Source organism: Xenia sp. Carnegie-2017, unplaced genomic scaffold, assembly GCF_021976095.1.
Source record: "Xenia sp. Carnegie-2017 unplaced genomic scaffold, XeniaSp_v1 HiC_scaffold_6, whole genome shotgun sequence".
Taxonomy (NCBI): Eukaryota; Metazoa; Cnidaria; class Anthozoa; order Malacalcyonacea; family Xeniidae; genus Xenia; species Xenia sp. Carnegie-2017.
In genome coordinates this window covers 17,031,128-17,047,458 of record NW_025813526.1, presented here as the reverse complement: position 1 = coordinate 17,047,458, position 16,331 = coordinate 17,031,128, and the positions used below count along the sequence as shown (strand labels likewise).

General features: G+C 30.2%; 1 protein-coding gene across 10 annotated transcripts; it reads left to right on the top strand.

Moving 5' to 3' along the window:
- The first annotated feature begins 790 nt into the window (after nt 1-790).
- LOC124457818 (adhesive plaque matrix protein 2-like) lies at nt 791-14,691 on the top strand. Of its 10 annotated transcripts, XM_047008000.1 has the most exons (25): nt 795-888; nt 1,392-1,416; nt 2,007-2,247; nt 3,128-3,408; nt 3,727-3,837; nt 4,097-4,207; nt 4,470-4,580; nt 4,832-4,942; nt 5,212-5,322; nt 5,594-5,704; nt 7,690-7,800; nt 8,147-8,257; nt 8,612-8,722; nt 8,963-9,073; nt 9,310-9,420; nt 9,741-9,851; nt 10,115-10,225; nt 10,499-10,609; nt 10,863-10,973; nt 12,257-12,367; nt 12,935-13,048; nt 13,197-13,310; nt 13,459-13,572; nt 14,260-14,370; nt 14,545-14,691. In XM_047008000.1, exons 1-25 carry the CDS (start codon nt 841-843, stop codon nt 14,559-14,561), a joined length of 2,841 nt encoding a protein of 946 aa, XP_046863956.1. In that variant the 5' UTR covers nt 795-840; the 3' UTR covers nt 14,562-14,691. The 10 variants fall into 10 exon arrangements, with proteins under 10 accessions (XP_046863960.1, XP_046863962.1, XP_046863956.1 ...); XM_047008004.1 differs by lacking the exon at nt 13,459-13,572 and having other exon boundaries at nt 791-888; XM_047008001.1 differs by lacking the exon at nt 4,470-4,580 and having other exon boundaries at nt 796-888.
- The last annotated feature ends 1,640 nt before the right edge of the window (nt 14,692-16,331 follow it).

The following is a 16,331-nucleotide window of genomic DNA, read 5'->3' as shown; positions in this document are numbered from 1 at the left end:
ATATCTACTTATCTTAATTAACGTCACGTTTTCTGTTATGAACAAGAATTATCGCAGTCATTTTAAAGTTGGTGTTTTAGTCGGTGTTTTAATTCTATAAGAGTAGAAACAAAATCATAATTGTAATATATGGAACGTATAAGAAGTATATAATCTAAATTTCATGTGAGTTTGTACAAATAAACGTTTTAGAGGAGTCACAATTAATTCAATATGTACAAATTTAATCAGCACAAGCAAAATGCATTGAGCATGTACCTTATGAATTATTATTCTAGAAATGATAGTACAACAATTCAATTTTTAATTTTTGTTATGCATACGTATCTAAAATTGAAAAACAAAATAACATTCAGTCATTTTTTAAGGACGCATTTCGAACAAAGCCCTTCAAGTCAAACAAAAAGATAAAGAAATCTTCTAGAGCAAATGTTAATAGTATACTTTATTTTTTGAATATCATCTGGTGTTTATAAGTGCCTTGTTAGCTTGAAACGACAAAATTTATCAAATTAACAATTTTACTCCAGCAAATTTTACGTAGAGTAACATTAGCAAAATGGTAATTTTCTAAAGTAATCTGCTGAAAGTTTAAAAACAAATACAAAGGAAATAAAAGAGCGTTTGTTCTTTACCCAAATTAATGACGTTCATTTGAATGTAATTATTCGAAGTAGGGATATCCTTAGTTAACAAATCCTCAAAATGTAAATTTTGCCAATTGAAAGGAAGTTGAAACGAATAAACAAGATTATAAAAGATCTTCTAAACCACACAGCTTTATTCGAGCTGGGAATTTTTGTCAGTTGAGGAGAACTGGTTGTGTCTCGTCCATTCAACATGATGAAGTCAAGTCTCGCGATTTTAGCTGCAGTTCTTGCCGCAATGGTATGTGTCGCATAGAATTCTTTAATACTTAAGGAGCTATTACAAGTCAATTAAGTGGCAAATTAAGGTTATGCGAAGACTGCGCTTTGTTGAAGAGTGCTACATTTTCTTAAATAGACGATACATAATCTAAATCCCGGCTATTACATATTATAAACTCAACTTACACACAAGCGTTCAACTCAGATCAAATATTTATCATAGCCATGTTCTATTCTTGGTTTCTTCGTATTGCTTCAGCATTTGGTAATATGCTATGGTGTATTCTTAGTCTCAGTTTTTAGTTGTGTTGATGGAGTAGTAGCAATACTCAATTTTCTTTTATCGTATGATTTTCCAAAATCTTTTGACCTCAGTCACATATTACCATTTATACAGCTCTTACAGCGTTTAATCATGAACCTATTATCACCAATATTTAACTTTGAAGTCGCCAGCTTCATATTAAAACTCAAAGGGAAATACGTATAAATTCATTTTAACTTATTTCTTTATTGTTACAGGTAATCTCCACAAATGCAAGGAGACGTAAGTGTATTTTATTAGTATGTACTATTTACTTCGATATTAAAGGATGAACTCGTAATTTTAACAAAAACTCGTTTGAAATTTAATTGGATTGGTCATATAAGTGTTCTACAAGTTATCAATGAAGTTTGATTTGATAAATAATCTCTGTCTTACCTGTGTATAATTTATATGTTTTTCATTTTTAATTTTTTAAATTTCAGTGCCCTTTTCAGTTGGTTTAATATTTTATGCGCCAAAAGCATTTACGCCTTAAATATTCCTTGGATTATGCATTGAGTTTTCTTGATCTTACATTGAAGCATTATCTGGATCTCAAAAATTTTTTGCTTTTGTGAGAAAATAACAGTGCTTGCAATACCATCATAAATATATCGCTACGATTTCATTGAGAAGTGTCCCTTGTCGTCTGCAGACTTTGTTGATTGTTATTTTAAAAGTAATTTCTTACCTACTATAGCAATGGATGCTGGTCATTACGTTTAAACTTTTTTTAATTGTAGCATGTGATCATATAACCCTTGTACATTTGAGACGTTTTAGTGAGACAGTTAATGCGTGTTGAATATTTGTGACACGTGTTGTTTTAGTGATCATTAGACGAAAAGTCTGCTTCAACGCCAATTGGTGGAAATCGTTTGACAAAAAAGGATGGTCAACATGCGGCAGAACCAATTATTATATTACTGGGTTTTATCGAAATAAGCGATCCTTTTTCAGAAGAGATGGCATTTACAAACTTGAAGAAGCAAGATGCTGCCAACCGAGGTTACTATACGGAGGAAGGAGGACTGTTTGTGTAAACGCAAATTGGTGGAAATCTTTCGACAGGTCAGTATGTATTGTACATAGCTAATAATGCTTGCAATTCTTTCAACAAAACATCAAAAGTTATTAAATACAACGCTATAGCATTAAAATAGATTGAATAGCTTCTTAATATATATACTTATTTATTTGACTGTGTTTTAACTTTATTTGACTGGGTGTATAGCAAAAGCTTTTTCATGTAGATTTACTTTTGAGAGAAGTACGAATAGTTGCAGTAATATTAAATTGATAACTCTTTCAAGCTTTCAAAGCCGATGCTCGCATTTATAGGGAATATATAAATAATGAATACTTACACAAATAGAGCACTTTCTTCAACTTAATTAGACAAAGTAAATCTTTTCAGCTGGCATGTCATTTATATCGAATTAAAACAGACATATCGTTTAAATGTGTTGACTGATTTTTTTAATACGCTTCATGATTGCACATGTAGTACAAATAAGTATACACAAATTGAAAATAAAAATTAGCAAATAATAAATATCGAAAAAAATCTTGAAAAGCTTACTTTGATCTCAGCACCGAGAAATTTGTTGTTTTTTTAATCTTGGAGAAACGGAAAAAATGAGTAAGATGAAATCCCATATTGCAATGTTTAATTAAACATTTTTCAATCTAACCCTTGAATGAATTAAAAGATCACCGCCGAGTCTTGTATTTGAACAAAATTTGAACATCTCCAAAATCAAAATATTTCATTTGGCAAAAGCAAACAGTGGGCGGGTAGTTCATTTTTTCAAGTTCATAATAACTATATTAAGTGTATCGAAACCGAAAGATAATATTGCTTTTAAACGCTTCGTGCATTCATGGCAGATTTTTATAGACTTAGCAATCATTGCTCGCTGCAAAAAAACTAACAAAGCTCAATCTTTAGAAAATACTCTTGGAATGTTTGTCCAACGGGATATTATCTAAATGGTCTCTATCGCTCAAATGGGAAGTCATTGCACCACATCGAGCAAGGAAAATGCTGCAAACCAGTCGCTTATCCAAACAAATATGGTCACTGTTACTACAAATCCGTCAAATATGCCTTTAATAAAAAAGGATGGACAACGTGTAATAGAGTTGGCTACTACATAACTGGCTTAAAAAGAGGTAGAGGGCGATGGCTTCACAACATTGACTACTTCAAATGCTGCAGATTGCTTAAACGTAAGTAATTAGTTAATTTTTTTTAAACGATCTACTGGTGAAAGTTATCAAAGATATTGTGTTGTATCCACATTTCATGAGCAAATATCATGCATTCTTATGTTTTTGCTGTAGTGATGAAAAAGAAAGTGTCAGTTAAGATTAAAGTCAAATAATCTTCAAGACTGTTTTCTATAGTACTTTTCTTTTTTATAAGAGCTTGCGTATTTACGTCGTTAGATTAAGAAGGTCTTACTTAAACGCCATGGAAAATCTTACTCATAAATTGCTATACGCTAAAAACAAAAATATTACTTAACCATTTCATTTCTGATTTAGCCATCCATGCTTGTGCCAAAAAACCATGCAAGAATCGGGGTGTTTGTTTAAGTATTGGATATTCTTATCGATGTAGATGTAGATATCCCTATTATGGAAGAAATTGCCAGTGTAAGAATCATTCATATATTTTTTCTTCATTTAAACTTTCATTCTTTTCTTTATATTTAAAATACGTTATTGAAATTTTCGCTATATTTTTACCCGGCTACAAACAGGTACGGGTTGCTTAGGTATTTTGATAAAACAGCTGCATTTGAAATTATTTCTTTTTTTAATTATGTATTAATAAAAAAGTTTTTAACGTATTGCATTCATAAAATTTCGTGCACTTCCAAAAATAGATTTAACCATTTCATTTCTGATTTAGTCATCAATGCTTGTGCCAGAAGACCATGCAAGAATAAGGGTGTTTGTTTAAAGATTGGATCTTCCTATCGATGTAGATGTAAATATCCCTATTATGGAAGGAATTGCCAGTGTAAGAATCATTCATATATATTTTCTTCATTTAAACTTTCATTCTTTTCTTTATATTTAAAATACGTTATTGTAATTTTCGCTATATTTTTACCCGGCTACAAACAGGTACGGGTTGCTTAGGTATTTTAATAAAACAGCTGCATTTGAAATTATTCCTTTTTTTAATTATGTATTAATACAATAGTTTTTAACGTATTGTTCTCATAAAATTTCGTACATTTGCAAAAAATGATTATTTAACCATTTTATTTTTGATTTAGACCTCAATGCTTGTGCCAGAAAACCATGCAAGAATAAGGGTGTTTGTTTAAGGATTGGATATTCTTATCGATGTACATGTAAATATCCCTATTATGGAAGGAATTGCCAGTGTAAGAATCATTCATATATATTGTCTTCTTTTAAACTTTTCTTCATATTTAAAATACATTGTAATTTTGGCTATATCTTTACCAGACAACAAACATTTACGAGTTGCGTCGGTATTTTTATAAAACAGCTGCATTTGAAATTTTTTCCTTTTTTAATCATCTATTAGTACAAAAGTTTTTAACGTATTGTAATCATAAAATTTCGTACATTTGCAAAAAAAGATTATTTAATAATTTCATTTCTGATTTAGACCTTAATGCTTGTGCCAGAAGACCATGCAAGAATAAGGGTGTTTGTTCAAGGATTGGATCTTCTTATCGATGTTCATGTAAATATCCCTATTATGGAAGGAATTGCCAATGTAAGATTTATTTGTATTTTTTCTACATCTAAACTTTTCTTCTTTTCTTCATATTATTCTTCTATTAAAATACGTTATTGTAATTTTGGCTATATTATTACCAGGCTACAAACATGCACGAGTTGCTTAGTTATTTTTATGAAATATCTGCATTTGAAAATTTTTCCTTTTTCAAACATGTATTAACTCAAAAGATTTTAATGCATTGTATTCATAAATTTTCGTACATTTACAAAAAAGATTGTTTAACCATTTCATTTCTGATTTAGACATCAATGCTTGTGCCAGAAGACCATGCAAGAATAAGGGTGTTTGTTCAAGGATTGGATCTTCTTATCGATGTAGATGTAAATATCCCTATTATGGAAGGAATTGCTTGTGTAAGAATTATCTGTATTTTTTCTACATCCAAACTTTTCTTCTTTTCTTCATATTATTCTTTTATTTAAAATACGTTATTGTAATTTTGGATTTATCTGTACCAGGCTACAAACATGTGCCAGTTGCTTAGGTGCTTTTATGAAACATCTGCATTTGAATTTAATTCCTTTTTTGATTATATATTAATACAAAAGTTTTTAACGTATTGTACTATAAAAATTTCGTACATTTGCAAAAAATGATTATTTAACCATTTCATTTCTGATTTAGCCATCCATGCTTGTGCCAGAAAGCCATGCAAGAATAAGGGTGTTTGTTTAAGGATTGGATCTTCCTATCGATGTAGATGTAAATATCCCTATTATGGAAGGAATTGCCAGTGTAAGAATTATTTATACTTTTATCTTCATCTAAACTTTTATTCTTTTGTTCTTTATAACACCTTAACGTAATGGATTGCCTGACTGGTAACTACCGAATTTTGGCGGAGTCATATATTTAGTAGGTTGGGTTCTAGGTCATTCGTTTTTTCGTTTTTCCCCGGTAGCTGCTGTGCATGCGTTGCTAATCACTATGCTATACTTAAAAATCGTCCGTCAGTGCTTCCGTCTGAGTGTTTTTATCCTCGGAGATAGTCGAATATAAGAACGAGGACGAAGAACACCTTTTTGAGCGTTTATCGCCTGTCGGAAAAATATGGCTTTTGTTTGATATTGTTAAACATATGCAACAACTCGTCATTTCATTCTGTTGATTGACCCGCAGAAGTAGTACTTTGTGAGGAAATATTAAATTTGGTGTCTTAAACTAAATTAAACCTAATTTTATCATTAAGTAACTCAGCTTGCTTATTTATGCTTTCTGATAAAAGGTTTATATGTTAAAACTGTACAACGCAAAAAGTCAATCATACATTGAAAATGAAACATATTATAGTATAATAATATGTTGATATGAGAAAACTGTATATCGTCTGTCCGCGTTCATAGATCAAGCAGAAGTTATTTCCAGTCAGCACAGACTTGTCTGCCCCATATTCGTAAGGAATTTTTTTATATTTTCAGAAATATTAACTAAAACTATCGCAGCCTAATAAATGGACTTGTATGATATACTGCATGTGTCATTGATTCAAGCGGAACGAAACAGAGCTCGACTCATTCATTGTACCAACGAATTATCTTGCTTTTCTTAAAACTAATAACTTAAAGTGAAGATATATTCAAATGCCGGCTCGCAGGTGATAATATATATCAATTATAACTCATTTCAGCTAGCGGTACAAGCAACCTATGTACTTAGTTGCCGATTACATAGAACAATTTCAGCCCGGCTGGCCAGGCTTAAATTTCAGTATGGTTCTTTATAATATTCTAAATAGCGTACGCAATTACAAGAGGACAATTCTGTATGAAATTTCAGAACAATCCGGGATGAAATTGAGAACAATCCGGATGATATTTTAACCATAGCTAAAATATTCACGAATGCGTTATTGCGTACCTATTGCTTATAATGACGACAACAAAATGACAAGAAAGTAATGACAACTGGCGATCATGCTTTGGAAGAGCTTTATAAATTTACCATACAATCACACAAAATTACAGCCTGGCCACCCAGGCTGAAACTCAGCCCTTGCTGAAATTTCTTCATGTAATTGGCCCCTTGGTGAAATATGATACGCATCAAACTATAAACACGAAAAATGAACATAATTGCGATTGCTTGCAAAGTTGCAAAGAATTTATTTTCGAACATTGTTTGCAACAAACACAAAATCCTTGAAATTATAGGCTTTTTAAGATGTGATGAAAAAAGGGGAAATAGACAGCATGGCTCGTTGGAGAAAAATAAGTGTCTAATGCCTATCTATGCACTATGGTTATATTAGTACAATACAAGTGTTTATATATGCAATATACTACATGTCATAAGCTTGTTGCTTTATCGGTTGTTTGAACGACGTCTGAGACATTTAAGAAAACGTTTTTGTAACACGCCATTAGCAAAAATATTTATCAGTGATTAAAACATTTATAAGTTCGCAAGGTATCTAAATGACGTCACTTTCTTTATGGAAGACTACTGAGCTCCGTCACGTGACATGTAAGCTAAGCTAGAACATCGAAAAATGCAGAGTTACACATATATGGGTCTCTTAACTAAAATCGATTTCCTATCTGAAACAAGTTTGACGTAAATTAAATATGCAATCTTATTTGAAAAATTACCATTAATTCTACTTAATTTACTGGCCATTAACTTCACAGAATACACACATTTGCGTATTGCGTACCTATTGAATTTATAAATTTATGTACACTTGCAAAGAAAGCTTTTTTATCATTTCACTTCTAAATTAGACATCCATGCCTGTGCTAGAAAACCGTGCAAGAATAAGGGTGTTTGTATAAGGATTGGATTATCTTATCGCTGTAAATGCAAATATCCATACTATGGAAGGAATTGTCAATGTAAGAATCATTCATTTATTTTCATCTTCTTCATTTCGATTTTATTTACTTCGTAATAATCTTTTATACTATATTAGAAAAGTTCATAAGTATCATATCATACATTATTGCAACATTTTTGCTGACACACAAACTTCCTTAAATATGTTAATCCATTTTAGACACGACATTTAACAGGATGCACACATAAACGCTTTGCAAGCCTGTTTTCATGCGGAAAAGCTGCATTTATTTTTTTATGAGAAATGATTCATTTGAAAGTTTTTAATTTTTAAAGTTGCACAAGTACAAAATTTTTAACATATTGTAATAAACTATAATTTACATCTTTTCATTTCTGATTTAGTTAAGAATGCCTGTGTTAAACGACCATGCAAGAATAAGGGTGTTTGTATAAGGATTCGATCTTCCTATCGATGTAGATGTAAATATTCATATTATGGAAGGAATTGCCAGTGTAAGAATCATTCATACATTTTCGTTTTCTCCATTTTAGTTTTATTTCCTTCGTAATAATTTTTTCAACTATATTAGAAAAATTAACATTTTTTAAAGTACCATATCATACATTATAGCAACATTCTTGCTGACACATAAACTTCCTTAATTGCATTGATCCATTTTAGATAAAATAATTAACAGGATACACACATAATCACTTTGCAAGCATGTTTTCATGCAGAAAAGCTGCATTTATTTTTTTATGAGAAATGATTCATTTGAAAGTTTTTAAATTTTAAAGTGGCACAAGTACAAACTGTTTAACATATTGTACTAAACTATGAATTACATCTTTTGATTTCTGATTTAGTTAAGAATGCCTGTGTTAAACGACCATGCAAGAATAAGGGTGTTTGTATACGGATTGGATCTTCCTATCGATGTAAATGTAGATATCCCTATTATGGAAGGAATTGTTTGTGTAAGAATCATATTTCTTTGCTCTTCTTCTTTCAAGAGTACATTAATTATCTTTTTGTGTATATATTCACCAAGCTATACATGTATTTACATTGCGTGATATTTATAAAAAAAATTTTAATTTTGAAAGTTATTCTAAGTTTGGGGTTGCATAAATGAAATAATTTCAAACATATTGTGCTCAAAAAATTACTTTATGCTTGCTAAAAAACACTTTCACAATTTATGATTTCTGATTTAGACATCAATGCTTGTGTTAAAAGACCATGCAAGAATAAAGGTGTTTGTTTAAGGATTGGATCTTCCTATCGATGTAGATGTAAATATCCTTATTATGGAAGGAATTGTCAGTGTAAGAATCATTCTTATGTATTTGTTTTTCTTTTCAAGAATACAGTCGAAAATTGTTTTGTAGTTATTTACAGGCCATATATGCATTGCATAGACATTTTTGTAAAAAATTTTCGTTTCCAAAGTTTTTTTCTATTTTTAATGTCTTATAAATACAACAACACTTTCCAACATATTTTACTCAAAAATTAACATGCTTTCACGATATGACTTCTACATTTTCTACTTCTAATTTAGCCGTCAATGCTTGTTATAAAAGGCCATGCAGGAATAAAGGTGTTTGCCAGTTGCTTGGATCATCATATCGCTGTAAATGTAAATATCCATATTATGGAAGGAATTGTCAATGTAAGAATCATTCATTTTATTTCATTTTTTCATACTAGTCTTTTTGACTAATATAGAAAACTTAACAATTTTAAAGTACCATACCATACCTTTATAGCATTATTTTTGCTTGCACATAAACGTCCTTAAATACGTTAATTCATTTTATAGCCAACTATTTATCAGGCACACATGTTCTCATTGCAAACCTTTTTTCATGAAAAAATATGCATCAAAATCTCTTTTTTTGATGTTGCATAAATACAAAAATTCCAAAAATCGTATTCTCATAAATTTGATTATGCTTGCTAAAAAAAGTGATTTATAAAATTCTGTTTTAGACATCAACGCTTGTGCCAGAAAACCATGCAAGAATCGGGGTGTTTGTATAAGGATTGGATCTTCTTATCGATGTAGATGTAAATATCCCTATTATGGAAGAAATTGCCAGTGTAAGAATCATTCATATATTTTTTCTTCATTTAAACTTTCATTCTTTTCTTTATATTTAAAATACGTTATTGTAATTTTCGCTATATTTTTACCCGGCTACAAACAGGTACGGGTTGCTTAGGTATTTTAATAAAAACAGCTGCATTTGAAATTATTTCTTTTTTTAATTCTGTATTAATACAAAAGTTTTTAACGTATTGCATTCATAAAATTTCGTACATTTGCAAAAATAGATTATTTAACCATTTCATTTCTGATTTAGTCATCAATGCTTGTGCCAGAAGACCATGCAAGAATAAGGGTGTTTGTTTAAAGATTGGATCTTCTTATCGATGTTCATGTAAATATCCCTATTATGGAAGGAATTGCCAGTGTAAGAAATATTTGCATTTTTTTCTACATCTAAACTTTTCTTCTTTTCTTCATATTATTCTTTTATTAAAAATATGTTAATGCAATTTTGGATTCATCTGTACTAGGCTACAATCACGTGCCAGTTGCTTAGGTGTTTTTTTGAAACATCTGCATTTGAATTTATTTCCTTTTTTAATTATATATTAATACAAAGTTTTTGACGTATTGTACTTTTTTAAAATTTCGTACATTTGCAAAAAATGATTATTTAACCATTTCATTTCTGATTTAGTCATCCATGCTTGTGCCAGAAAACCATGCAAGAATAAGGGTGTTTGTTTAAGGATTGGATTTTCTTATCGATGTAGATGTAGATATCCCTATTATGGAAGAAATTGCCAGTGTAAGAATTATTCATATAATTTTTCTTCATTTAAACTTTTCTTTATACTTAAAATACATTATTTTAATTTTGGCTATATCTTTACCAGACTACAAACATTTACGAGTGGCGTCGGTATTTTTATAAAACAGCTGCATTTGAAATTTTTCCTTTTTTAATTATGTATTAATACAAAAGTTTTTAACGTATTGTTCTCATAAAATTTCGTACATTTGCAAAAATAGATTATTTAACCATTTCATTTCTGATTTAGACCTCAATGCTTGTGCCAGAAGGCCATGCAAGAATAAGGGTGTTTGTTCAAGGATTGGATCTTCTTATCGATGTTCATGTAAATATCCCTATTATGGAAGGAATTGTCAATGTAAGAATGATTATATTTTTTCTTCATCTATTGGCTTTTTCCCTCTTTTTCTTTTATTTAACATAAAATAGTGCAATTTTGACTATATATTTAAAAGGCCACACACATACACGTAGTTTTGTGGGTGGCTGCTGCGCATGCGTGGCTAACCACTGCTAAACTGAAAAAGTTTCTTAGAGAGGCGGTGTCTGTCGGTCCATTGTGATAACCTTGGCTGTTTCCTCGGTTATATTCGCCTATGCCAAGATGACGAATAATGTTTTGTACATTCGTCGTCATATCCGAAAAATACCGTAAGCTAATAGCTACTATGTAATTATGAATTCGTTGAAAAAAGTAAAGCAATTTGTCTTTCATTCTGTCGATTGACCAAGAACGAATTTTTCGTAAGGAAACACTAAATTTGGTGTGTTAAACGTAACTAAAGTGAATTTTATCATTAAGTAATTAAGCTTAATCTGCAAAGGTTTACGGTAAAAAATGTACTGTTCATAAGGTCAATGAAACATTACATTAAAAATAAATCTAATATATATTATAGTATTAATATAATACGTTTGCTGTGTGAAAACTGAAAAGCGTCTGTTGGCGTCCAAAGATCCAAGCAGAAGTTATTTGCAATCAGCACAGAGTTGTAGGGGGCATATTCCTATCAAATGGTTCTTATTTTGAGAAATATTAACAAAAAATATTGTATCGCAGCCTAATAAGTTGACTTGTATGATATTACCTGTCATATCTATTCAAGAGGTACGAAACACAAGCTAAACTAATTGATTGTACTAACAAATTACCTTACTCTACATATACTTCATAAAAAACTAATAACTTAAAGTCTAGGTACTAGTCAAATGCCGGCTCACAGGAGATAACTTATATCACAATGATATGTCGTTCAAGCGTGCGGTACAAGCAACCTATGTACTTAGTCTTTAGTACTATGTTATGTCTGGTATTTAGTCCAATTCGGTATTATGTAGTCCAATTCGGTATTATAGAAGGAATTGCCACTGTAAGAATTATTTGTATTTTTTTTCTACATCTAAACTTTTCTTCTTTCTTCATATTCTTCTTTTATTTAAAATACGTTATTGTAATTTTGGCTATATCTTTATCAGGCTACAAACATGTGCCAGTTGCTTAGGTGTTTTTATGAAACATCTGCATTTGAATTTATTTCATTGTTTAATTATATATTAATACAAAAATTTTTAACGTTTTATTCTCATAAAATTTCGTACATTTGCTAAAATGATTATTTAACTATTTCATTTCTGATTTAGACCTCAATGCTTGTGCAAGAAGACCATGCAAGAATAAGGGTGTTTGTTTAAGGATTGGATCTTCTTATCGATGTAGATGTAGAAATCCTTATTATGGAAGGAATTGCTTGTGTAAGTATCATCTATTTTCTTTTCTCTTTACATTTACTTTATCATTAAAACAAAATAATTTGCTCACATAAGCGTTAGCGACCCTCCTTTCTAAAATAATGATGCTCTAACGATAGCTCTAAAATAATATAGAAAATATAAAGAAATGCTTCAGATAAAAATCATTAGTACTGTCACGACAAATAGTGTTTTACAAACTTTGACCGATCAAATCTTGCAAGTACATAAACAAAAAATGTTTGTTACAGTAAACCTTTTAAAAAAGTGGTTGTTGTTTTAGAATCGAACATTTATCCTATTGCAGTTGCCGTTTTTGTAATTATTAAAACAAATGTCAGTGGCATTTTTTACCCCAGCTCTCTATTCGAGATTTTTCACCAAGCATCTTTAATCTAAAACCATCTTTGAAGTTGAAACATACTGCATATATTCTTGTCGTAATTAATTTATTTTCAACATTTTGTAAGAGTTAGACGACAGTAAGCTTTTAGCAATAAAAAATGCACAAAATTTAGTTCAGAAATACTTTAAACACAAAGCGCTCCATTTTAATCTGTTTGTGTTTAGTAAGAAGACATATTTGTTTGAAGAAACCTTGTAAGTATGGTGGTCGTTGTGTCAGAATTGGACGTTCTTATCAATGTCGGTGCAGATATGGTTACTTTGGAAAGAATTGTCAGTGTAAGAATATATTCTTGTTGTAATTATTTATTTTCAACATTTTGTAAGAGTTAGACGACAGTAAGCTTTTAGCAATAAAAAATGCACAAAATTTAGTTCAGAAATACTTTAAACACAAAGCGCTCCATTTTAATCTGTTTGTGTTTAGTAAGAAGACATATTTGTTTGAAGAAACCTTGTAAGTATGGTGGTCGTTGTGTCAGAATTGGACGTTCTTATCAATGTCGGTGCAGATATGGTTACTTTGGAAAGAATTGTCAGTGTAAGAATATATTCTTGTTGTAATTATTTATTTTCAACATTTTGTAAGAGTTAGACGACAGTAAGCTTTTAGCAATAAAAAATGCACAAAATTTAGTTCAGAAATACTTTAAACACAAAGCGCTCCATTTTAGTCTGTTTGTGTTTAGTAAGAAGACATATTTGTTTGAAGAAACCTTGTAAGTATGGTGGTCGTTGTGTCAGAATTGGACGTTCTTATCAATGTCGGTGCAGATATGGTTACTTTGGAAAGAATTGTCAGTGTAAGAATTTTGTATTTATTTGATCCCCTTTATTTCCTTGACCTTTTATTGTGCATTGTTCGTTCAAATGTATATCCATTTTGAGATATACATTACTCTGTTTACAAATTTTGTAGATAGAAACAACATTTTAAACTTAATATTCGCAACATAGTAATTGTAATAAGTATATGTGCATTCTAGCTTCATGTAAATGATAACTGTGTGCTCTTGAACTGCTTTGCAGCTAACTAGTTTGGTTGTTTACAAATGTCTTATTACAGTATAATTTTTACGCCGTCTTATGAAGGTTTATTTGTCAGCTACATACAAGCAATATTTAGTTGATATTTGTACATTTATGACAAACAGCATTTTAAAAAATTGAAAATATTCTGTTTTTTACTAAAATTTAATTTAAAAAATTCGATTAACATCAGTTATGTTGTTTTTCTCACAGTGGATCACAACAAAACAGAAACATCCTCATACATTTAGTTTCATTTTTGATAAACTTTGTCAAACTGACTACAATTGTTCGCACATAGGTTTACCTTATACAATCATGCCATTTATTTTTAAACATCATTATTTGTAAATAACATAAGAACATAACATCGTGCTGATTTCCTTTGTGCCACCCAATCTTATGAAAAGCCATTATGTGCGCAATATGTTTTCCTAGTAATTTTTTCTATTTAATTATAGATTACAATGCTTGCAATAGACGACCTTGTAAGAATAATGGTCTTTGTATCCGTCTTGGTTTTTCGTATCGATGTAATTGTAAGCATGGGTACTATGGAAAAAATTGCGAAAGTAAGTATTTTTTGCAAGTAATTATTGTTTCTCTGAACAAGTATAACTAAAAGATATATTTTCTTTCAACACAAGCATTTTCTGTAATACATCTCTTAGCTTTACAAAATAATCTTTGTATCTTGAAAATTTTGATATTTGTATATCATTATTAATGATATTCTTTTTATATAGGCTCCATTTATGGCTAAGAATATACATCATCTGCCGTCTTAATCAAAGAAAATTTCGAACTTAGAATTAGATGAAACTAGTTTAAGTAACAGATTACACCTAGATTTCACTGTAGTGTTTTTTTTTTTGTATTTCTTTCAATAAAACGCTCAAAAAAATTTGTACGAATAAAATAGTTTATGCATTATACACTTCACATGCAGATTCCCTCAAATTAGTAATTAATTCATAGCACAATGTAGCAAAACCACATTAAAATACATACTTGTATCAAGACAATAATAAAAGTATGTTTCCCTATGGTTTGCTGCTTACATGAGCCCGGCAGCCAGGATTCAGCCGAGCGTTAAATGATTTTAGTAAATGGTAACGATTCAATATTTATCATCAGATAAATGTCCTTAAGCAATTTCAAAATATTTTGATATAATTACTTCTCAAAGCATTTAAAATTGAAACAACCAACTTGCTTGCACTAATTGGAGAATTACAACTCAAGTGAAATGTAGTGCTTCGCAAACAGTTTGTTATCACAGGGATGTTTACTTACGTATTTCCCTCAATCACATGGATGAGAATATTTAGTTCTAAATAACCTAATCAATATATTCATTTGGGACGTTTAGACCTAATATCCCTGGTCAATTTTAAAGTACACCTTTATTCACATTTTATTCTTGCTGCGTAAAAAAATGCGTCAGCTTCGTCTTCAATAAACTTCAACTCTGGTGAGATAGAAAGGTCAATAGCATACGACGTCTACGGCAAGTTTATTGAATCCACACGACTTTGAGGGCAAGTTTACCAATCAAATGGCCTCTTGTTCGACTGTTTTATCGTTAATACTTGAGATACCACTAAATCTTTTACCCTTTTGTACAAAATCGCAGGGAATAACTCAACTCAGAGCACTAAACCTCCCTGGATTGCGGGAAATTTAATTACTACTATCCTTAAAAGCATGCGTTTACTTATAATAATCACTCGAAAATGTGTTAATTCGTGTTACATTGTTATTTTGCATAGTTTTTACTCTAACATGTCATCATATCGTATTTCACATGGTAAAATTATGTACATAATTATAATACACCTTTAAAATGCAGGTCCCTTTTTATAATTTTACCTTGAATATCAAGTTATGCAAAATTTAGAAGCATGAATGAATATAATTAATTGAATGAATGCTTATTTACAGTAAGCAACTTAGCCTGTACTTGAGTTTAACACAGTCAACATATACTATTCAAAACATTTAAACAAAATGAGCAACTCTTCGTTCAACAAAACTTTTGTTGCAGTTGATTTATTCTTTTTCATGAATTGGTAATGCTGCTGATTAGTTGTTGCTATAAAATGCATGAGTATGAATTTTATTTATGTCTGAATTTTAAAGCAAAAAAGGATAAAGGACAAGGAATTAAGTAATCATTAAATCCGCTTGGTAACTACGACTATGAAAACGGGAAATAGCAATTTAATGGATAGACTTTGAAATTTTTCTACGATGTAAGTCCTTGGAACTCACTAAATACGTAGCACTGTACACTTACTTCATTTATTCTAAACAACGTTCTAATAATTTTTGAATAATATTTATGGCTTAGGTAAATATCATTTTGTTACTTTTCACGTTGTCCGTGGAAAGCGAATGAACAAAGTAAATAACACATACAAATGACCCACCCTATAAATACATACAACTATCCAACAAATACAGCAAATACAGAAATACGTATATTTAAAGAGAGCAATCATTCGCTAACAATATTAAAAATCTTATACAA